A 23,951-nucleotide genomic window follows, 5' to 3' on the forward strand; every position below is an offset into this window, starting at 1 on the left:
GCCTGATAGTAGTGATAGGGTACCGAAAGAGGGGAACACGGATAAGAGGGTCCAACACCTGAAAATCCAGAAGACTCATGCTCTGGTGGAGGTCCACGGATAGGTGGTCGTATAATGGGAGCAGGTGGGGGTACCATCCTAAGGGGTATAGGTGCAATAGGGGTCTGTCCACTATGAGGGTATCCAGGTGGACGTGAAGGTCCAGCTACAGGTGGGGGTGTAAGAGCTCTGGGTGAAGATACCGGTACAACTCCAGGACGGAGTGGAAGTCCCTCAACCGTCGACTCAGAATGGTCAGAATGAACCGGGGTACTGGGGCCTGACATGCCTGATAGTCTGAGAATCAACATAAACAAACACGTATAAGAATCTGTATCCACCACCAACATCAACCCTAAATCTATTACGAATTATCCTCAACCTCTCAACGTTCTATCTACCTATCACTCATTTCTAGTCCTAATCTTCTACCCAACCTAACAATCTGGCTTGTTTCATTGACTTAAAACCTGTCGCTCTGATACCAACCTGTGGCGCCCTCCAAACCCGGGTCAGAAGTTTGGGGTCCACACCATAACATAAACCTGTAATTAATATAATATATGCAGTGACCCTTAACTGTCCATGGATCGCAACAGGTTAAAGTATAAAACAAGCCACAACATAACTTTAATTATTACAAACCCAAATCCCAAAATATAAGCTTACTTCTTACAAGCTTACCCGTCATTTGTCTCTCGTTACTCAAACTATTACATATATAAAAAAAAACCAAGTGCTGCTGATAGCTCCCTCTGTCTCTCAGCCTGGAATCCTGGCTTTACCACTAGTCTGAGGGTCATCATTACCAACCTTCTCTGCTTTCACTGGAAAGAATATAGAGTATCGCAAGAGTGAGCTAACAAGCTCAGCAAGTATAACAATATCAATTTAAACATTTATCAAAAGATAATGGAAATCAGGATTTAATAGAATCAATCTCAATGGCAAGGTTTCTTTTTAGAGTTTCAATTAGAATTGGATATTAAATTTTATTTTTAAAACCAAAGGTTAGGCTGCTGATCAGTCAGACACTAACCCCGAGCAGGCCCCGCCATGCTCGTTTACTGGATCCAAGGCACACATTGGCCTAAAGTGACCACTCCTCTGGTCTGACCATTCATTTGGTCCATTTAAGAAAAACTATCCAATTCTATTATGAATCAGAATAAGCAACAATATAATTCAATAAACAGAATCATTAATAATATGATTAAACTTTGAAACAGAAACAGAATACAATGCAGAAGCATCTTCAAGGTATTCCAAAACAAGAATCAGGAATAATTCCACGAGTCAATGAATCAGATATAGCATATCTGGATTTCAAGTGTAACAATAGTCATGGTTTATATGAAAGAAGGTTTCTGGTTTTATTAAAGGATTCACATGTCAAAGGGTGTTTTCAAATCCAAAGAAATTAGGTTATTGAAAAGGAATAAACAATTGTGGGGTGTATGGTATTCTAGGTATGATTGACTTCCAGTCAATTGGGTTGGATATCAAAGGTGCGTCAAAACATTGAAATGAGGTTTATATGGTATTTATTCAAAATCTCAAGGTTTGAAGGTTTACAATTGAATAAGATTTCAAAATAGGTATCAAAGAATCAAATTAATGGTTCAAGTATCAATGAATGAATAGTCCAAGTGGTAGTTAAAGAATCTGGTTGATGGTTCACGAATCAATGAATCAAACAATTCATAATACGGCTCGATAAGTGTCAGGAGTGAATTAGAAAGCTCACAAAACCATCACATCAAGGATCATATATATATAATTGAAGGAAAGTATCAAGGAAACTTGCCTTATACTGACGATTTCAAATTTCAATTGCTCCTGCTCGATATACTATTCTATATCCACTTGCTTTCCCCTCTATTACGCCTGGCTTCTCTGCTAATCATCACAACTAATTATCAATATGTGATCTCATACTATTCTCATCATCTTATATTCGAAACGAGTTTCTATCTACCCTTCGTTTCACCCAAATCCGATTTACGGATCAAAAGATATGTCAAAACAATTTTATATCAATCACGTAAACACATAACATATCAATCAGATAGCACATAGCACATATCACATAAAATATTTAATAAAATATATTTTTCAAAAGAGGTTTGAAGTCAAACGGACTTTTCTGGTATTTATTAAGAATTTTTAAACATTTTTCGGAATTAAAACGATCAAAGAATCATTTTATAAATAAATAATCCATTTCTGGATACTCGAAATCAAGTCCAAAATCATTTGAAATCAATTAACGAGCTTCAATCATATTTTAGAATAATATTTTAAAGCTCGAAACTATTTTTCGGAATTTTAAAATCATTTAAAATAATTAAATCTAATTAATAAATTAATTAAAATTAATTAATAATTAATTAAAACAATTAATCAATTAATAATTAAATTAATTGACTAATTATAATAATTAATTACTAATTAAAATTAATTAATAAATTAAATCAGATTTATTTTTGAATTAATAAATAATTAAAAACTATTTTTGAAATTAAAATAAATGATTTTCGAAATTAAATTTAAATAAATAAAACTTTTAAAAGATTTTGAAAGTCCAGGGTCTAAAACGTAAGTTTAGAAACTTGGGGGCAGGGGTTAAGTTGAAAAAAACGAAACTATAGTATCAAAACTTCACTGTCTTCATAAGTCAGGGGGCTAAACGGAAGTTTTCCGCCGCCGCCCCACCGACTTGCCGGAATCGACGTTCCAGCACTCCGTCGCGTTCCAGAAGCTCCAGAACTCGAATATACTTCCCCTTAAACTTGCTTAAACCATCAAAATCATCATTAAAAGTCTGAATTAGCCGGAATTTGAGAGAGAAGAGTTCGCCGCCGGCGAACTCGTTCTTCTCCGATTTGCTCGTTTCCGAGCTCCACCACCCACAGTCGAGGTACCATTCGACTCCTCTCAACGTGCTCTACTAATTCCCAACCTCAAAACACACCCAGATTTGTTAAATACAAAAGCCCCAAAAATCAATTAAGAACATTCAAACATTCATATAAACCCTAATTTTCTAATTCAACAATTAAACCTCAAATTGAACACGTTATTGAACTCCAAATCGTGCATATGACATACCAAAATGATCAGGAGAACATTATCTACAACATACAATCATCAAAACACATAAACCACTTCAAAATCAAAAATCTCTAATTTAAATTAAATGGCTTCGAATTTAAAACCTTAAATCTCTCCTCACCTGCGAATTTCTTGATGTTTTTGATGACAAAATCAGATTCTACTCCTCAAAACCTTCGATTTGAGTACTTGAATGCCAAAATCCGAGTCCGATAACACTTCCAAATCCTTGTTTGAATCTCAAGAACACGAAGAACACTCTCTCGATAAACTCGTGTTTAACTGAGATTATGATTTCCCCGATGAATTAAAGTGCGGTTAAGGCTATTTATAGTTATGAAAAATTAATACCCCTTTGGATCATATATGACACGAAAATACAATGTTTAATAGCTTTATATAATAAAACAGGTCCAATCGGTACCGGTTTTCGAGATAATTATCAAAACGGGGCTTTTTAATCAGTCATTAGTATGCGGGTCCCACTGTCATTATTACAAGATAAGGATGAACATAAATATCTAGTTTCACGTTTATCGAGACAAACAGATAATTATCGAATACCGAAAAATTCCGCCGGACCGGCTCCGGAACAAACCGTACTCCGGATCGAAAAAGTCAAAACATGAAAAGTGTCCGGAATGTTCAAATTAGGCTAAAGGTGAATTTTGTTGAAATTTTCGGGAAATAAAATCTCGGTACCGTTACAGGTTGACGGTTTTCGAAAAATCAAAATAATTAATAATTAATTAAAATATACATAATTAAATTCATAAATCAAATATAAAATCATACGACAATACATAAATCGATATGAACATATCTAAATAAACTATATTGTATACTGAACACATAAAAATTGATATTCCTCAAATTTAATCCAAAATACATAACTAAATTAATAGAACAGGAACCAATTAATTCACAAAGATTCATATAATACTCATATAATATTCATTAATCATTCAAATAATTACACGGATAATCCCAGATGTTACAATATTAATCACAATTTTCGATTAATAAGCTAAAATTCTACTAATTACAACTCTACTAGCTAATTCAAATTAACTAACCACGCACAAATAAATAATAATATAAATTAATAAATCAAATAAATAATGAAGAATTAAGTACGAGGACTTACAAAGTAGAAGTCTTAAGCTTCCTATTTAGGAAAGCCAACTAGGATGGTGTATTTATATAAGGAAAGTGGGAAAATTTAGATCATTGCTTATATTCATGAGAACATGATATCATGTTCTCGATGTGGTACAAGGACAAAGAATAAAACTAAAAGGAGTTCAAGGGAGGATAGCTAGGCGCCGGGTGGCAAAGTATTAATAAATGATGCATGCCTTGCTAAGATCAACAAGTTTTCTTTTTTGTTGCCCATAGCTTGGCTTGTACTATATATTCTCAACTTTCCTCTTTTCTCTTTCCAATGTGGGTTGGGAGTTGCTTATTTACTATACAAGTTACAAACCTCCCACATTGATTAGATATAGGAGTTGGCTCCCCTCCAACATCTATAAAAATCTTGCTTAGCTCTTTTCTTCACTTAAGAAAGTTCAACACCTTCTGCTCAAGAAAGTTCACAACTTTTTCTTGGCTTAGATATCGCCAATTAAATCTGTTTTTAAAATTTTAATATAAAGAGAAATACATAAATTTCTCATAAGCAAGTATAAGAAAAAGCTTTAAGTTTACCAAGACTTGACAAAGTCCCACATTGAAGAGGTATTAGAGATGTGCCATCTCTTTTCCTATATAACAAGGTTATGGAACCAATACTAAAACAAACCAAGTAAGAAAATAACCAAGTAAGACAGCTTCTTGGTTTTGGACAATATTAGTCCCACAACGAGATAATACGAGAGATCATCATCTCTTTCTCTATATATCTTAGGGCCATCAAGCCCATATTAAAAATAATATGAACCAACTAAGACTTGTTGGTTTAATTTTGGACAATTTTTATTGTCCCACATCGAGAAGGTTTAGAATAGACCTCCTTCTCAACTCTATATAATACCATAAAGTTATTTAGTTAAGTGATTAAAAGGAACTCACTCCTTCCCAAAATGAGAAAGTGAGCTTAGAACCTATCTTAAGTTCTATAAGATATTTCAAAGTAAAAAAAATATTTGTCCGATGGAGTTCAAGTCTGTTTACTAACAAAAAGTTCAAGTAATGTAAATAGACATGAAAGTCAGTGAAACAAGGATGAAAATGTCCCACATTGACAAATTAATTAAGGGTCCACCTATATTCCTCTATAAAGCTCTCAAGCTTGTATGCTATTTATTTTCATAATAAGGTAAAATTGTCCCACATCGAAAAGATGTGAGCACAAGGTTCCTACCTCAACTACATATTGAGGTTAAGGGATGCCTATTAACTATAAAACCGAACTTGGCTATCTAGCGAGGTTCGATTAATAATTGGCCGATTAATATTGGGCTGAAAATAATTCAAAAATATATATTGGGACTGAACGAAATTTTACTAAAAGGAAGAAAATATAATAATATTCTTCAAATACATATAATTTATGTATTTTCAAATAAAATGAAGCATGGATATTACATCCTTCCCGCCTTAAAAGAATTTCGTCCCCGAAATTAAACTTAATTTGTACCTGACTTATTGAATAAGTGGGGATACTTTGATTTCATCATTTCTTCAGGTTCCCAAGTTGCTTCCTCTATTTCATGATTTCGCCAAATCACTTTCACCAGTGGTATGACCTTCGTTCTTAACTTCTGCTCGTGACGATCTACTATTTCTAATGGAATTTCTTCGTACTGCATATTTTCTTGAATTTCTATTGGTTCATAATCTATAATATGCGACGGATCCGAGACATACTTCCTCAAATATGACACGTGAAATACGTTATGAATATGTCCAAGACTTGGTGGTAGCGCGAGCTCATATGCCACTTCTCCAATTCTTCTAAGAACCTCAAATGGTCCAATATAAGGAGGACTTAATTTTCCTTTCATCCCGAATCTCATAACACCCTTCCATGGAGAAATTTTAAGAAACACAAAATCTTCCTCCTTAAACACCACATCTCGCCGATCCTTGTCTGCATAACTTTTTTGCCTACTCTGAGCAATTAAAATCCTTTGTTGTATCAACTTCACCTTCTTCGTAGTTACCCGAATTAACTCTGGCCCCAACAATCTTCTTTCTCCAACTTCATCCCAACATAATGGTGTTCTACATCGACGTCCATAAAGAGCTTCATATGGAGCCATCCCAATTGTCGCTTGATCACTATTATTATATGCAAATTCTGCTAAAGGTAAATGTTCTTCCCAACTTCCTTTAAAATCCAACACACAAGCTCTTAACATGTCTTCTAAAATTTGAATTGTACGTTCCGATTGACCATCCGTCTGAGGGTGAAATGCCGTGCTCATACTTAGTTTTGTACCCATCTCTTCTTGAAAACTATTCTAAAATCTCGAAGTAAATCTGGGATCTCTGTCAGACACAATTGAAACAGGTACTCCATGTAACCTAACTATTTCTCGTATATACAACTTGGCTAACTTCTCCAAAGGTGATGATTCCGATATAGCTAGAAAATGTGCACTCTTTGTTAGTCTATCCACGATAACCCAGATGACATCATTTCCTTTTTGTGTCCTTGGCAACCCTAACACAAAATCCATGGTGATGTGTTCCCATTTCCATTCAGGGACATGTAGTGATTGTAATAAACCTCCTGGCCTTTGATGCTCCGCTTTCACTTGTTGACAAATTAAACATCTTGCCACCCATTCTGCAATTTCTCTCTTCATCTTAGGCAACCAAAAATGTTGCTTTAAGTCTTTATACATCTTCGTAGATCCAGGATGTACCGAAAAAGATGATGAATGTGCGTCAGACAATATTTCCCTCTTAATCTCTATATCAGATGGTACACATATTCGATCGCGGAACCTCACTATGTCGTCGTTTCCTTTCCTAAAATCCTTCTTTCCCGATTCTGAAATAGAATTATTCAAAATTTCCTTTAATCGTTCATCTTGAATCTGACTTGCCTTTACCTTTTCTAATAACATCAGTTTGACTTTAATTTGACACAATAAGCTCTCATCCTTCTTTCGTATACCAAATTCCATTCCAAGTCTTTCTTCTTGAACATCCAGTGATTCTACTATGACACTCGCACAATTCCCGACTTCCTTCCTACTTAACGCATCAGCTACAACATTCGCCTTACCAGGGTGATATAAAATTTCACAATCATAATCCTTTAACAACTCCAACCATCTTCTCTGCCTCATATTTAAATCTTTCTGTGAAAAGAGGTACTTTAAACTTTGATGATCTGTAAAAATTTTACACTTTCCTCCATACAAGTAATGCCTCCAGATTTTAAGCGCGAAAACTACTGCGGCCAATTCTAAATCGTGGGTGGGGTAATTCTTCTCATGATTTCTTAATTGTCGAGATGCATAAGCAATTACCTTATCACGTTGCATTAACACACATCCTAATCCTTTTCTTGACGCATCACTATAAATAACAAAATCTTCAATTCCATCTGGTAATCCGAGTACTGGAGCAGACGTTAGTCTTTTCTTTAATTCAATAAAACTTTTCTCACATTCCTCCGACCAAACAAACTTAACATCTTTCCTTGTGAGATTTGTCAATGGTCCAGCTATCTTAGAGAAATCTTGAACAAACTTCCTATAATACCCGGCCAAACCTAAGAAACTTCGAATCTCTGTCACCGTCCTTGGTCTCTCCCAATTCATGATCACCTCAATCTTTGAAGGATCAACCGAAATCCCCTCTTCTGAAACTACATGTCCAAGAAAACTTACTCTCCTTAACCAAAACTCACATTTTGAAAACTTAGCATACAACTGTTCTTTCCTCAAAGTTTCCCAGACCATCCTCAAATGTTCTTCATGTTCCTGCTCAGTCCTTGAGTAAATAAGAATATCGTCGATAAACACAATTACAAACTTATCCAAATAATTCCTAAATACTCGATTCATTAAATCCATAAATACCGCAGGTGCATTTGTCACCCCAAACGACATTACTACAAACTCATAATGACCATATCGATTCCTAAACGCCGTAAATGGAATGCTTTCTTTCTTCACTCTCAATTGATGATAACCTGAGCGCAAATCTATCTTTGAAAAGTAAGTGGCTCCTTGTAATTGATCAAAAAGATCGTCTATTCGCGGAAGTGGGTATTTATTCTTTACAGTCAACTTATTCAGTTCTCTATAATCAATACATAATTGAGAGAACCATCCTTCTTTTTCACAAACAACACCGGTGCTCCCCAAGAAGAAACACTTGGTCTAATATACTTTTTATCCAACAATTCTTGTAACTGTACCTTAAGTTCTGCCAACTCGGTTGGTGCCATTCTATATGGTGCTTTCGATACTGGTTGCGCCTCCGGAACCAATTCAATACTAAACTCAACCTCTCTTTCGGGTGGCAATCCTGGCAAATCCTCGGGAAAAACATCTAGAAACTCTCTAACCACATGGGTATTCTCAACTTTATTTTTAACTTCCTCCTCACCAATCACATAAGCTAGAAACCCTTCACATCCTTTTCTTAACATCTTATAAGCTTTCAGAACTGATATCATGACACTAGGTTTTTCTGACCTGTCTCCTTTAAAATAAACCTTCTTTTTATCTAGCCTCCTTAAACATATTCGCTTTTTACTACAATCCAAATTGGCTTTATACTTCGTCAACCAATCCATTCCCAAAATCACTCTAAAATCCCTTAAGTCTAAAGGTAACAAGTCTACTAGAAAAGTATGTCCGCTAATTACAAGGGGGCAATCCTTATAAACTTTGTTCACAAACAAATTCCTACCATTAGGGAGTTTTACTAGTAGTGAATTATCTAAACTTTGCGCAGTAGTATTCAACTTATCCACATTCTTCAAATCCACAAAAGAATGAGTTGATCCAGAATCAAACAGAACATGCACATCTTGAGAACAAAGTTGAAGCGTACCTGACACAACATCATGAGATTTTTCAGCATCCTGAGTTGTCATTGCGTAGGTTCTTGCCACTGCCCTAGGTGCTGATTGCTGAAAAGGTCCTGTTGTAGAAGTCCTATTTCCTTTAGTTTCAACTTCTTGCTTGACTCCTTTTTGTGGGCAGTCCCTCGATACATGTCCTGGTTTTTCGCAGCTATAGCAGGAAATCACTTTCGGCTTTGGGCATTGAGTCGCTATATGCCCCCTTTCTCCACAATTATAGCACAACCCATCTGCTCGGTAACAAATGTCACCACCATGCTTCAGTCCACACTTCCTACACTCCGATATAGTGGTCTTCCTATCATTTCCCCGGAAACTCTCTTTCTTTGTCTTTTGAAACTTCTTATCATCCTTCTTATATCCTGAATTATCACGCAGATCTATTTCTCTTCCTCTTTTCTTACTGTTGAAGAATTGGGTGCGAGCTTCATACTCCCTTTCGGCAATCCTAGCTTTTCCCACCAACTTATCAAATTGCTCTAGTTCCAACAAAGAGACCCTTTCTCTAATTTGAGGTTTCAGTCCCTCCTGAAATCTCTGACATTTCCTAGCTTCAGTATTAACCTGATGAGGGGCAAACCTAGAAAGCTCCAAAAACTTCGACAAATATTCTGACACAGACATTCCTTCTTGCTTTATTCCTAAAAACTTCATCTCCATCTCATTTTTCATACACGCTGGAAAATATTTATCAAAGAACAACTCCTTAAACCTCATCCAAGTCATTGTTGAACAATCTTCCGTCTGTTTAACAGTGTCCCACCAAAATACTGCTTCCCCCCTTAAAGAGTGTGTTGCGAATTTCACCTTTTGTTCATCCAAGCATTCAGAAATTTCTATCACTTTCTCCATTTCCTTAATCCATGTATTCGCAACATGAGAATCGAAATCTCCTTTAAATATCGGGGGATCAGCATCCTTAAAGGTCTTGTAAGTACACCTTCGTTTATTCTCACCTTCTCGCTCCGGATTATTTATACGATCTTGTTCCTCCACACGATCAGTGTTTACCTTAATTGTATTCGTATTTTCTTGATCTCCCCTAATAGTCTTCAACATGTTCCTCAATTCCTCCAAAACCAACATCATTTCAGGACTAATTTGAACGCTAGGCCCAGCTCCACTTCTATTTTCTTCATTCATCGTTACCTAAAAATCATATAATATATATTAGAACTCTGTTCTAATCCACAAATCATACTAGCACTATAGTAAGTACTAAACATATAGTTTATTCCACAGATTCACAACTAAGGTCCACATATCCCTTAGACATATTCTCCTAACTTAAAAACACACTAGTCTAGAATCTTAATTCTACTTTCGCCGATACCCGAACCTATAGCTCTGATACCACCTGTGGCGCCCCTGGCCCAGGATGACCTCAGAAACCCGACCCGGGGATGCCAAACAAACTAACCAACTCAATATATGCTTACACAACCTTAACAACACTTAATAATATAAAGTTCTTACAACGTTTCCAAGTTCGTACCAAAAGATTACATCATAAGCTCCTAACTTAAACACAAACACAAGCATATTACACTAGCATCTTCCTTTACTTGCTACAAGCCTCTCGTTGTCACTAAAACCTTAGTTCATCACATTCTTATCCTTTCCAGAACATACTTCTCCAAAATTCTTTCCTGAGAAAGTCAGTGACATAAAAGAGTGAGCTATAAAGCTCAGTAAGCATATATTGTACGATTTAACTGAGGTTTATCCAAGAACTAAAACAATCTTTCGATAAAATAATCATCAAGAATTTATCAATATCATCAAAGGTTCATCACAGCAATATAGTTCACATAAGATTAGAACCGAGTATTCAAGTATGATTAGTTCATCAATTCGTCAAGTTGGGATCCCGGCCAGCTAAACAATCTGTTTAGCTTTACTTCCAAAAACGAAGCGTCATCATCAGTTCATCAAATATCAATGCAAGAATACTCGTTTTTTTCATCAGTAAAACATCATTTCCAAAATCAAATCATCATTTAAATATTAAACTTCAACAGCGAATAAGTACAGTATATACTTACCTTAATTCGCTTCTAAAATTTAAATTCTTTCTCGATCTCGAACCTCGATATTATTAATCCCGTCCTAACAATATTAATCACAATTTTCGATTAATAAGCTAAAATTCTACTAATTACAACTCTACTAGCTAATTCAAATTAACTAACCACGCACAAATAAATAATAATATAAATTAATAAATCAAATAAATAATGAAGAATTAAGTACGAGGACTTACAAAGTAGAAGTCTTAAGCTTCCTATTTAGGAAAGCCAACTAGGATGGTGTATTTATATAAGGAAAGTGGGAAAATTTCCCAATCCTTCTCGATGTGGTACGGTGAATCTAATTTTAAGAAAATGTTGGCGACGGGGTGGCGCCAATAATTTGTGCGCAACGAGGGTAACTCGTGGAACTTGGCGTCGGGGTGGCGCTCATCCCTGGCGACAGGGGTGGTGCTTGCCCTTGCTTCTCTTGTTTTATTTCTAAGTTAAAATTTAGATCATTGCTTATATTCATGAGAACATGATATCATGTTCTCGATGTGGTACAAGGACAAAGAATAAAACTAAAAGGAGTTCAAGGGAGGATAGCTAGGCGCCGGGTGGCAAAGTATTAATAAATGATGCATGCCTTGCTAAGACCAACAAGTTTTCTTTTTTGTTGCCCATAGCTTGGCTTGTACTATATATTCTCAAATTTCTTCTTTTCTCTTTCCAATGTGGGTTGGGAGTTGCTTATTTACTATACAAGTTACAAACCTCCCACATTGATTAGATATAGGAGTTGGCGCCCCTCCAACATCTATAAAAACCTTGCTTAGCTCTTTTCTTCACTTAAGAAAGTTCAACACCTTCTGCTCAAGAAAGTTCACAACTTTTTCTTGGCTTAGATATCGCCAATTAAATCAGTTTTTAAAATTTTAATATAAAGAGAAATACATAAATTTCTCATAAGCAAGTATAAGAAAAAGCTTTAAGTTTACCAAGACTTGACAAAGTCCCACATTGAAGAGGTATTAGAGATGTGCCATCTCTTTTCCTATATAACAAGGTTATGGAACCAATACTAAAACAAACCAAGTAAGAAAATAACCAAGTAAGACAGCTTCTTGGTTTTGGACAATATTAGTCCCACATCGAGATAATACGAGAGATCATCATCTCTTTCTCTATATATCTTAGGGCCATCAAGCCCATATTAAAAATAATATGAACCAACTAAGACTTGTTGGTTTAATTTTGGACAATTTTTATTGTCCCACATCGAGAAGGTTTAGAATAGACCTCCTTCTCAACTCTATATAATACCATAAAGTTATTTAGTTAAGTGATTAAAAGGAACTCACTCCTTCCCAAAATGAGAAAGTGAGCTTAGAACCTATCTTAAGTTCTATAAGATATTTCAAAGTAAAAAAAATATTTGTCCGATGGAGTTCAAGTCTGTTCACTAACAAAAAGTTCAAGTAATGTAAATAGACATGAAAGTCAGTGAAACAAGGATGAAAATGTCCCACATTGACAAATTAATTAAGGGTCCACCTATATTCCTCTATAAAGCTCTCAAGCTTGTATGCTATTTATTTTCATAATAAGGTAAAATTGTCCCACATCGAAAAGATGTGAGCACAAGGTTCCTACCTCAACTACATATTGAGGTTAAGGGATGCCTATTAACTATAAAATCGAACTTGGCTATCTAGCGAGGTTCGATTAATAATTGGCCGATTAATATTGGGCTGAAAATAATTCAAAAATATATATTGGGACTGAACGAAATTTTACTAAAAGGAAGAAAATATAATAATATTCTTCAAATACATATAATTTATGTATTTTCAAATAAAATGAAGCATGGATATTACATCCTTCCCGCCTTAAAAGAATTTCGTCCCCGAAATTAAACTTAATTTGTACCTGACTTATTGAATAAGTGGGGATACTTTGATTTCATCATTTCTTCAGGTTCCCAAGTTGCTTCCTCTATTTCATGATTTCGCCAAATCACTTTCACCAGTGGTATGACCTTCGTTCTTAACTTCTGCTCGTGACGATCTACTATTTCTAATGGAATTTCTTCGTACTGCATATTTTCTTGAATTTCTATTAGTTCATAATCTATAATATGCGACGGATCCGAGACATACTTCCTCAAATATGACACGTGAAATACGTTATGAATATGTCCAAGACTTGGTGGTAGCGCGAGCTCATATGCCACTTCTCCAATTCTTCTAAGAACCTCAAATGGTCCAATATAAGGAGGACTTAATTTTCCTTTCATCCCGAATCTCATAACACCCTTCCATGGAGAAATTTTAAGAAACACAAAATCTCCATCCTTAAACACCACATCTCGCCGATCCTTGTCTGCATAACTTTTTTGCCTACTCTGAGCAATTAAAATCCTTTGCTGTATCAACTTCACCTTCTTCGTAGTTACCCGAATTAACTCTGGCCCCAACAATCTTCTTTCTCCAACTTCATCCCAACATAATGGTGTTCTACATCGACGTCCATAAAGAGCTTCATATGGAGCCATCCCAATTGTCGCTTGATCACTATTATTATATGCAAATTCTGCTAAAGGTAAATGTTCTTCCCAACTTCCTTTAAAATCCAACACACAAGCTCTTAACATGTCTTCTAAAATTTGAATTGTATGTTCCGATTGACCATCCGTCTGAGGGTGAAATGCCGTGCTCATACTTAGTTTTGTACCCATCTCTTCTTGAAAACTATTCTAAAATCTCGAAGTAAATCTGGGATCTCTGTCAGACACAATTGAAACAGGTACTCCATGTAACCTAACTATTTCTCGTATATACAACTTGGCTAACTTCTCCAAAGGTGATGATTCCGATATAGCTAGAAAATGTGCACTCTTTGTTAGTCTATCCACGATAACCCAGATGACATCATTTCCTTTTTGTGTCCTTGGCAACCCTAACACAAAATCCATGGTGATGTGTTCCCATTTCCATTCAGGGACATGTAGTGATTGTAATAAACCTCCTGGCCTTTGATGCTCCGCTTTCACTTGTTGACAAATTAAACATCTTGCCACCCATTCTGCAATTTCTCTCTTCATCTTAGGCAACCAAAAATGTTGCTTTAAGTCTTTATACATCTTCGTAGATCCAGGATGTACCGAAAAAGATGATGAATGTGCGTCAGACAATATTTCCCTCTTAATCTCTATATCAGATGGTACACATATTCGATCGCGGAACCTCACTATGTCGTCGTTTCCTTTCCTAAAATCCTTCTTTCCCGATTCTGAAATAGAATTATTCAAAATTTCCTTTAATCGTTCATCTTGAATCTGACTTGCCTTTATCTTTTCTAATAACATCAGTTTGACCTTAATTTGACACAATAAGCTCTCATCCTTCTTTCGTATACCAAATTCCATTCCAGGTCTTTCTTCTTGAACATCCAGTGATTCTACTATGACACTCGCACAATTCCCGACTTCCTTCCTACTTAACGCATCAGCTACAACATTCGCCTTACCAGGGTGATATAAAATTTCAGAATCATAATCCTTTAACAACTCCAACCATCTTCTCTGCCTCATATTTAAATCTTTCTGTGAAAAGAGGTACTTTAAACTTTGATGATCTGTAAAAATTTTACACTTTCCTCCATACAAGTAATGCCTCCAGATTTTAAGCGCGAAAACTACTGCGGCCAATTCTAAATCGTGGGTGGGGTAATTCTTCTCATGATTTCTTAATTGTCGAGATGCATAAGCAATTACCTTATCACGTTGCATTAACACACATCCTAATCCTTTTCTTGACGCATCACTATAAATAACAAAATCTTCAATTCCATCTGGTAATCCGAGTACTGGAGCAGACGTTAGTCTTTTCTTTAATTCAATAAAACTTTTCGCACATTCCTCCGACCAAACAAACTTAACGTCTTTCCTTGTGAGATTTGTCAATGGTCCAGCTATCTTAGAGAAATCTTGAACAAACTTCCTATAATACCCGGCCAAACCTAAGAAACTTCGAATCTCTGTCACCGTCCTTGGTCTCTCCCAATTCATGATCACCTCAATCTTTGAAGGATCAACCGAAATCCCCTCTTCTGAAACTACATGTCCAAGAAAACTTACTCTCCTTAACCAAAACTCACATTTTGAAAACTTAGCATACAACTGTTCTTTCCTCAAAGTTTCCAAGACCATCCTCAAATGTTCTTCATGTTCCTGCTCAGTCCTTGAGTAAATAAGAATATCGTCGATAAACACAATTACAAACTTATCCAAATAATTCCTAAATACTCGATACATTAAATCCATAAATACCGCAGGTGCATTTGTCACCCCAAACGACATTACTACAAACTCATAATGACCATATCGATTCCTAAACGCCGTAAATGGAATGCTTTCTTTCTTCACTCTCAATTGATGATAACCTGAGCGCAAATCTATCTTTGAAAAGTAAGTGGCTCCTTGTAATTGATCAAAAAGATCGTCTATTCGCGGAAGTGGGTATTTATTCTTTACAGTCAACTTATTCAGTTCTCTATAATCAATACATAATTGAGAGAACCATCCTTCTTTTTCACAAACAACACCGGTGCTCCCCAAGAAGAAACACTTGGTCTAATATACTTTTTATCCAACAATTCTTGTAACTATACCTTAAGTTCTGCCAACTCGGTTGGTGCCATTCTATATGGTGCTTTCGATACTGGTTGCGCCTCCGGAACCAATTCAATACTAAACTCAACCTCTCTTTCGGGTGGCAATCCTGGCAAATCCTCGGGAAAAACATCTAGAAACTCTCTAACCACATGGGTATTCTCAACTTTATTTTTAACTTCCTCCTCACCAATCACATAAGCTAGAAACCCTTCACATCCTTTTCTTAACATCTTATAAGCTTTCAGAACTGATATCATGACACTAGGTTTTTCTGACCTGTCTCCTTTAAAATAAACCTTCTTTTTATCTAGCCTCCTTAAACATATTCGCTTTTTACTACAATCCAAATTGGCTTTATACTTCGTCAACCAATCCATTCCCAAAATCACTCTAAAATCCCTTAAGTCTAAAGGTAACAAGTCTACTAGAAAAGTATGTCCGCTAATTACAAGGGGGCAATCCTTATAAACTTTGTTCACAAACAAATTCCTACCATTAGGGAGTTTTACTAGTAGTGAATTATCTAAACTTTGCGCAGTAGTATTCAACTTATCCACATACTTCAAATCCACAAAAGAATGAGTTGATCCAGAATCAAACAGAACATGCACATCTTGAGAACAAAGTTGAAGCGTACTTGACACAACATCATGAGATTTTTCAGCATCCTGAGTTGTCATTGCGTAGGTTCTTGCCACTGCCCTAGGTGCTGATTGCTGAAAAGGTCCTGTTGTAGAAGTCCTATTTCCTTTAGTTTCAACTTCTTGCTTGACTCCTTTCTGTGGGCAGTCCCTCGATACATGTCCTGGTTTTTCGCAGCTATAGCAGGAAATCACTTTCGGCTTTGGGCATTGAGTCGCTATATGCCCCCTTTCTCCACAATTATAGCACAACCCATCTGCTCGGTAACAAATGTCACCACCATGCTTCAGTCCACACTTCTTACACTCCGATATAGTGGTCTTCCTATCATTTCCCCGTAAACTCTCTTTCTTTGTCTTCTGAAACTTCTTATCATCCTTCTTATATCCTGAATTATCACGCAGATCTGTTTCTCTTCCTCTTTTCTTATTGTTGAAGAATTGGGTGCGAGCTTCATACTCCCTTTCGGCAATCCTAGCTTTTCCCACCAACTTATCAAATTGCTCTAGTTCCAACAAAGAGACCCTTTCTCTAATTTGAGGTTTCAGTCCCTCCTGAAATCTCTGACATTTCCTAGCTTCAGTATTAACCTGATGAGGGGCAAACCTAGAAAGCTCCAAAAACTTCGACAAATATTCTGACACAGACATTCCTTCTTGCTTTAATCCTAAAAACTTCATCTCCATCTCATTTTTCATACACGCTGGAAAATATTTATCAAAGAACAACTCCTTAAACCTCATCCAAGTCATTGTTGAACAATCTTCCGTCTGTTTAACAGTGTCCCACCAAAATACTGCTTCCCCCCTTAAAGAGTGTGTTGCGAATTTCACCTTTTGTTCATCCAAGCATTCAGAAATTTCTATCACTTTCTCCATTTCCTTAATCCATGTATTCAAAACATGAGAATCGAAATCTCCTTTAAATATCGGGGGATCAGCATCCTTAAAGGTCTTGTAAGTACACCTTCGTTTATTCTCACCTTCTCGCTCCGGATTATTTATACGATCTTGTTCCTCCACACGATCAGTGTTTACCTTAATTGTATTCGTATTTTCTTGATCTCCCCTAATAGTCTTCAACATGTTCCTCATTTCCTCCAAAACCAACATCATTTCAGGACTAATTTGAACGCTAGGCCCAGCTCCACTACTATTTTCTTCATTCATCGTTACCTAAAAATCATATAATATATATTAGAACTCTGTTCTAATCCACAAATCATACTAGCACTATAGTAAGTACTAAACATATAGTTTATTCCACAGATTCACAACTAAGGTCCACATATCCCTTAGACATATTCTCCTAACTTAAAAACACACTAGTCTAGAATCTTAATTCTACTTTCGCCGATACCCGAACCTATAGCTCTGATACCACCTGTGGCGCCCCCGGCCCGGGATGACCTCAGAAACCCGACCCGGGGATGCCAAACAAACTAACCAACTCAATATATGCTTACACAACCTTAACAGCACTTAATAATATAAAGTTCTTACAACGTTTCCAAGTTCGTAACAAAAGATTACATCATAAGCTCCTAACTTAAACACAAACACAAAACCTTTACTTGCTACAAGCCTCTCGTTGTCACTAAAACCTTAGTTCATCACATTCTTATCCTTTCCAGAACATCCTTCTCCAAAATTCTTTCCTGAGAAAGTCAGTGACATAAAAGAGTGAGCTGTAAAGCTCAGTAAGCATATATTGTACGATTCAACTGAGGTTTATCCAAGAACTAAAACAATCTTTCGATAAAATAATCATCAAGAATTTATCAATATCATCAAAGGTTCATCACAGCAAAATAGTTCACATAAGATTAGAACCGAGTATTCAAGTATGATTAGTTCATCAATTCGTCAAGTTGGGATCCCGGCCAGCTAAACAATCTGTTTAGCTTTACTTCCAAAAAGGAAGCGTCATCATCAGTTCATCAAATATCAATGCAAGAATACTTGTTTTTTTCATCAGTAAAACATCATATCCAAAATCAAATCATCATTTAAATATTAAACATCAACAGCGAATAAGTACAGTATATCTTACCTTAATTCGCTTCTAAAATTTAAATTCTTTCTCGATCTCGAACCTCGATATTATTAATCCCGTCCTAACAATATTAATCACAATTTTCGATTAATAAGCTAAAATTCTACTAATTACAACTCTACTAGCTAATTCAAATTAACTAACCACGCACAAATAAATAATAATATAAATTAATAAATCAAATAAATAATGAAGAATTAAGTACGAGGACTTACAAAGTAGAAGTCTTAAGCTTCCTATTTAGGAAAGCCAACTAGGATGGTGTATTTATATAAGGAAAGTGGGAAAATTTAGATCATTGCTTATATTCATGAGAACATGATATCATGTTCTCGATGTGGTACAAGGACAAAGAATAAAACTAAAAGGAGTTCAAGGGAGGATAGCTAGGCGCCGGGTGGCAAAGTATTAATAAATGATGCATGCCTTGCTAAGATCAACAAGTTTTCTTTTTTGTTGCCCATAGCTTGGCTTGTACTATATATTCTCAACTTTCCTCTTTTCTCTTTCCAATGTGGGTTGGGAGTTGCTTATTTACTATACAAGTTACAAACCTCCCACATTGATTAGATATAGGAGTTGGCTCCCCTCCAACATCTATAAAAATCTTGCTTAGCTCTTTTCTTCACTTAAGAAAGTTCAACACCTTATGCTCAAGAAAGTTCACAACTTTTTCTTGGCTTAGATATCGCCAATTAAATCTGTTTTTAAAATTTTAATATAAAGAGAAATACATAAATTTCTCATAAGCAAGTATAAGAAAAAGCTTTAAGTTTACCAAGACTTGACAAAGTCCCACATTGAAGAGGTATTAGAGATGTGCCATCTCTTTTCCTATATAACAAGGTTATGGAACCAATACTAAAACAAACCAAGTAAGAAAATAACCAAGTAAGACAGCTTCTTGGTTTTGGACAATATTAGTCCCACATCGAGATAATACGAGAGATCATCATCTCTTTCTCTATATATCTTAGGGCCATCAAGCCCATATTAAAAATAATATGAACCAACTAAGACTTGTTGGTTTAATTTTGGACAATTTTTATTGTCCCACATCGAGAAGGTTTAGAATAGACCTCCTTCTCAACTCTATATAATACCATAAAGTTATTTAGTTAAGTGATTAAAAGGAACTCACTCCTTCCCAAAATGAGAAAGTGAGCTTAGAACCTATCTTAAGTTTTATAAGATATTTCAAAGTAAAAAAAATATTTGTCCGATGGAGTTCAAGTCTGTTTACTAACAAAAAGTTCAAGTAATGTAAATAGACATGAAAGTCAGTGAAACAAGGATGAAAATGTCCCACATTGACAAATTAATTAAGGGTCCACCTATATTCCTCTATAAAGCTCTCAAGCTTGTATGCTATTTATTTTCATAATAAGGTAAAATTGTCCCACATCGAAAAGATGTGAGCACAAGGTTCCTACCTCAACTACATATTGAGGTTAAGGGATGCCTATTAACTATAAAATCGAACTTGGCTATCTAGCGAGGTTCGATTAATAATTGGCCGATTAATATTGGGCTGAAAATAATTCAAAAATATATATTGGGACTGAACGAAATTTTACTAAAAGGAAGAAAATATAATAATATTCTTCAAATACATATAATTTATGTATTTTCAAATAAAATGAAGCATGGATATTACATAAAAGATACCCGCAATGAATCATTGCGGGGGGTATTTTTTTACTTTATTTACACCAGTTTGATACCCACAATGAATCATTGCGGGGGGTATTTTTTTACTCCAACACAACCAAATAAGGATTCGAACATTGTACCTTGCAGTTTCAAGACAGGTAATGACACCAGTTTGACAATAGATGTTTCATTGGTAGTCGTCCATTAGGAAGGAGATATATAACCTTTGAAATAAAATTCAATCATAAATAAATTTTACTATATATTGAAATTGATAATGTAACTTAATTTTATTTCTTATTTAATTAATAATATAAATAGTTTAATTTAATTAATAATTTAATTAATTTAATTTTATATTCAGGCATTTTAATTAATTTTAAACTTTATAAAATTGAATTTTATATTAAAATAATTTAATTTAATTAATAATATAAATAATAAAATGAAGTGGGTGAGGGAGATAGAGTAATTTTGTTGTTACTGGTAGGTAAAAACATTAATTACGCTCCCGGCAATAGTTCATTGCGGGTATTAAAAGTACCCCGCAATGAATCATTGCGGGGAGTATTAGTACCCGCAATGTTTCATTGCGGGGACCGTAATTAATGTTTTTTACCTACCAGTTACAACAAAATTGCTCTATCTCCTTCACCCATTTCATTCTTTGATTTTGAACGTTTTGAAGATAAAAAAAGGTACTCCTCCTTAACTTATGGCATATTTATTTGATAATGATTCTAGTTCTTCTAGTGATCATGATAATTTCGATTATGCTTCCGTTGCAAATCCTTTTATGCGTAGGAAAAAAGCTAATGTTGTGAATGAGGTAATTTATGTTGAAGAAGATGATTATGTTGATAAAGGAAAAAAAGGTTATTTTTGTCGATGGTGAAGATGATTGTCATGATAATAGTGGGAAAAAGGATGATAATACAAGTTTTGGAAGAAGTGAACGGAAAAATGATTATGATAATGTTGATGTTGGGGAAAAAATATATGATTTTACTTTTTCCAATATGAATGATGTTGTTCTTTGTAGTGGCATGTTGTTTGATAATTTAGATGAGGTGGAAAGATTTTATCGGGATTACGGGCGTAGGGTTGGATTCGAGGTTATCATTAGAAATACTCATAGGCATTCTAGAAGCAATGAAGCTTGTTCACGTATGTATATTTGCCGGCTAGGTGGGAGAGTATGTTCAAGTTCGGCTAATGTTGATGAGGAATTGAATTTAAAAAGGACTCGTGATACAATTGATCGGACAAAATGTAAGGCTCGAATTTCGGTTGTTCATAGAGTGAAGACGGATGAATGGGAAATAACCACAGTAGAGTTAGAACACAATAATCCAATGGTTACCCCAGACAAAGTACAATTCATGCAAAGATCACGTAATATAGGTCCGGTTGCCCGATCTTTAATAGAGACGTTGAACAAATCGGGAATAGGACCCTCAAAAGTGTTGAAAGTAATAGGGGAAGCTCTCGGTGGATTAGAGAATGTTGGTTTTACTAATCAAGACATACGTAATGTTTTACTTAACATTCGATGTCAAGTGTTTGATGGTGGTGACGCAATGTCCGGGTTGGCTTTGTTAGAGGAGTTAAAGGGAAATAATTTCGTGAAGTTTTTCTATCGGTTTGATATGGATGACGAGGATCGGGTTAACGCTTCGGTGTGGGTTGACCCTTGATCGGCAAATGCATACAAGAATTTTAGTGATGTGGTTACATTCGACTCAACTTATCGGACTAATAGGTATTGTATGCCTTTCATACCTATCACGGGGGTTAACCATCACTACCAAAATATCTTATTTGGATTTGCACTCATTAGGGATGAGAAAGAAACATCTTATGAATGGGTTTTGAAAACTTGGTTGGAAACCGTTGACAACAAACCTCTGATTACAATCATTACCGACCAAGACATTGCATTGGGAAATGCTATTGCCAAGATTTTACCAACCACCAAGCATGCATATTGTTCTTGTCATATAAGTCAAAAGTTCACCGAAAAATTGTCTTCTTTGTATACTCATTATCCGGAGTTCAAAACGGAATTCAACGCATGTGTGTATAAGTCGTTATCACCGGAGGAATTTCAAGAAAGATGGGATGATTTGGTTGAGAAGTACCACCTCATAACTCATGATTGGCTAAATGATATGTACAATATTAGAGAGAAATGGATTCGGGCTTATACAAAAGAATCTTTTGCCGCCGGTATGACTACTACGGGAAGGAGCGAGTCAATGAATTCCTTTTTTGACCAATATGTGCAACCATCAACCGGTTTGAAGGAATTTATTGAGAACTCACAAAAGGCTTTGGAGTATCAATATCTTCACGAGGTTGAAACTGACTACAACACCCAATACAAGAAAAGGAGACTTATATTAAACTCACCATTGGAGGCTCATGCATCGCAAATATACACCAAAGAGATGTTTAGGCGTTTTCAAATTGAGTTTGTCAAAAGTGCATCTTATGTCATGAAAAAAATTCCACATGTCTCCAATTATTTGTGGAAGGTGTACTCGGTTGAAAAATTCAACGTGCCTGAACGTTGTATAAGAAGAGTTTGTTTGACGGTTTCTGGCGATGGAACTTATAGATGTGAATGCAAAAAATATGAACATTCCGGCATGATTTGTAAACACATCATTTGTTACCTCAATAAGAAGCAAGCGACTAAGATACCATCAAACTATATCACATTTAGGTGGACGATGAACGGGAATGAAGTTGCGGGACCTCTACTCTATACCCCTCCCGTGATTGGCGATTTGGTTAAATCACAAGAGGCAAGGTATAATGCATTATGCAAATCCTTTCAAGGTTTAAGTGCTAGTGCTAGTTGTTCGGTCCCGAGATTTAGCTATGTGATGGTCATGATTGAGAAAGAGACAAATTACGTGAACGAATATTTTCCGGAAAAGATGCGCAACAAGAGTGTAAATGACTCGTCCTATCATGAAAATGTAGGCGATCCGGTTTTTGAACCGTTTTTTTGATCCTCCAATGTCACAAACGAAGGGACGAAACAAAACGGGAAGACATAAAAGTGGTATTGAGATGGCAACTTCAAAAAAGAAGTTACGAACATGTAAATTTTGTCGTGAAAAAGGAGCAAATCATGATTCAAGAAATTGTCCCACGAAGCTGACTTAGTCTAATTTATATATTTGTCTTGTATCAATGACTCAAGTTGTATCGTTTATGAATTATTAATATAATTTCGAAATTTAGTACTCACTCTACCCCGCACATGGATGGCGTGCGCCATCCTCATAGCACTCTCTAACTGTAAATATCATTAACAGACATGTCAGGCAAGTATTGCTACATTCAAATGCGTATTTTATGGACATGAATGTAAAACAAGTACTATAACATTCTTATAAAACAAAGCAGCATATGTAGTAATTAATAAAGTATGCAACATACCGCATCGACCATACTCTGCTGCGAGAACCAATCACGGGGTTGTATGATATCAAGAGGAGGGGCTAGGCACGGAACAATCCTCAATTTGCTGTGGAGTCTAAACCAATGCATATACTCCGATATAGGTACATAAGCACCCTCCGTGATAATGGGCATACCCGTAGATACGAAGCTATCCCACTCATCTCTATAAGCACTCAGCCTAGCAATGTGATCATCCCGCTGTGACGCGGAGTTCCTCTCCGCCCTCAAA

At 35.7% G+C, this 23,951-nt stretch overlaps 4 protein-coding genes across 4 annotated transcripts; 2 read left to right on the forward strand and 2 right to left on the reverse strand.

Moving 5' to 3' along the window:
* Positions 1-8,410: 8,410 nt before the first annotated feature.
* Positions 8,411-10,351, reverse strand: LOC135150457 (uncharacterized). The gene has a single exon (XM_064086766.1). The coding sequence runs from the start codon at positions 10,349-10,351 to the stop codon at positions 8,411-8,413; it is 1,941 nt and encodes a 646-aa protein (XP_063942836.1).
* Positions 10,352-15,885: 5,534 nt separating this feature from the next.
* On the reverse strand, positions 15,886-17,706 carry LOC108207209 (uncharacterized). Its single transcript, XM_064086767.1, has one exon. It carries the CDS (start codon positions 17,704-17,706, stop codon positions 15,886-15,888), a length of 1,821 nt encoding a protein of 606 aa, XP_063942837.1.
* A 3,387-nt stretch (positions 17,707-21,093) lies between these two features.
* LOC135150459 (protein FAR1-RELATED SEQUENCE 5-like) lies at positions 21,094-21,942 on the forward strand. The gene has a single exon (XM_064086768.1). It carries the CDS (start codon positions 21,094-21,096, stop codon positions 21,940-21,942), a length of 849 nt encoding a protein of 282 aa, XP_063942838.1.
* A 72-nt stretch (positions 21,943-22,014) lies between these two features.
* Positions 22,015-23,265, forward strand: LOC108207208 (protein FAR1-RELATED SEQUENCE 5-like). The gene has a single exon (XM_017377669.1). The coding sequence runs from the start codon at positions 22,015-22,017 to the stop codon at positions 23,263-23,265; it is 1,251 nt and encodes a 416-aa protein (XP_017233158.1).
* Positions 23,266-23,951: the final 686 nt, after the last annotated feature.

Source organism: Daucus carota, chromosome 2 (genome assembly GCF_001625215.2).
Source record: "Daucus carota subsp. sativus chromosome 2, DH1 v3.0, whole genome shotgun sequence".
Taxonomy (NCBI): domain Eukaryota; kingdom Viridiplantae; phylum Streptophyta; class Magnoliopsida; order Apiales; family Apiaceae; genus Daucus; species Daucus carota.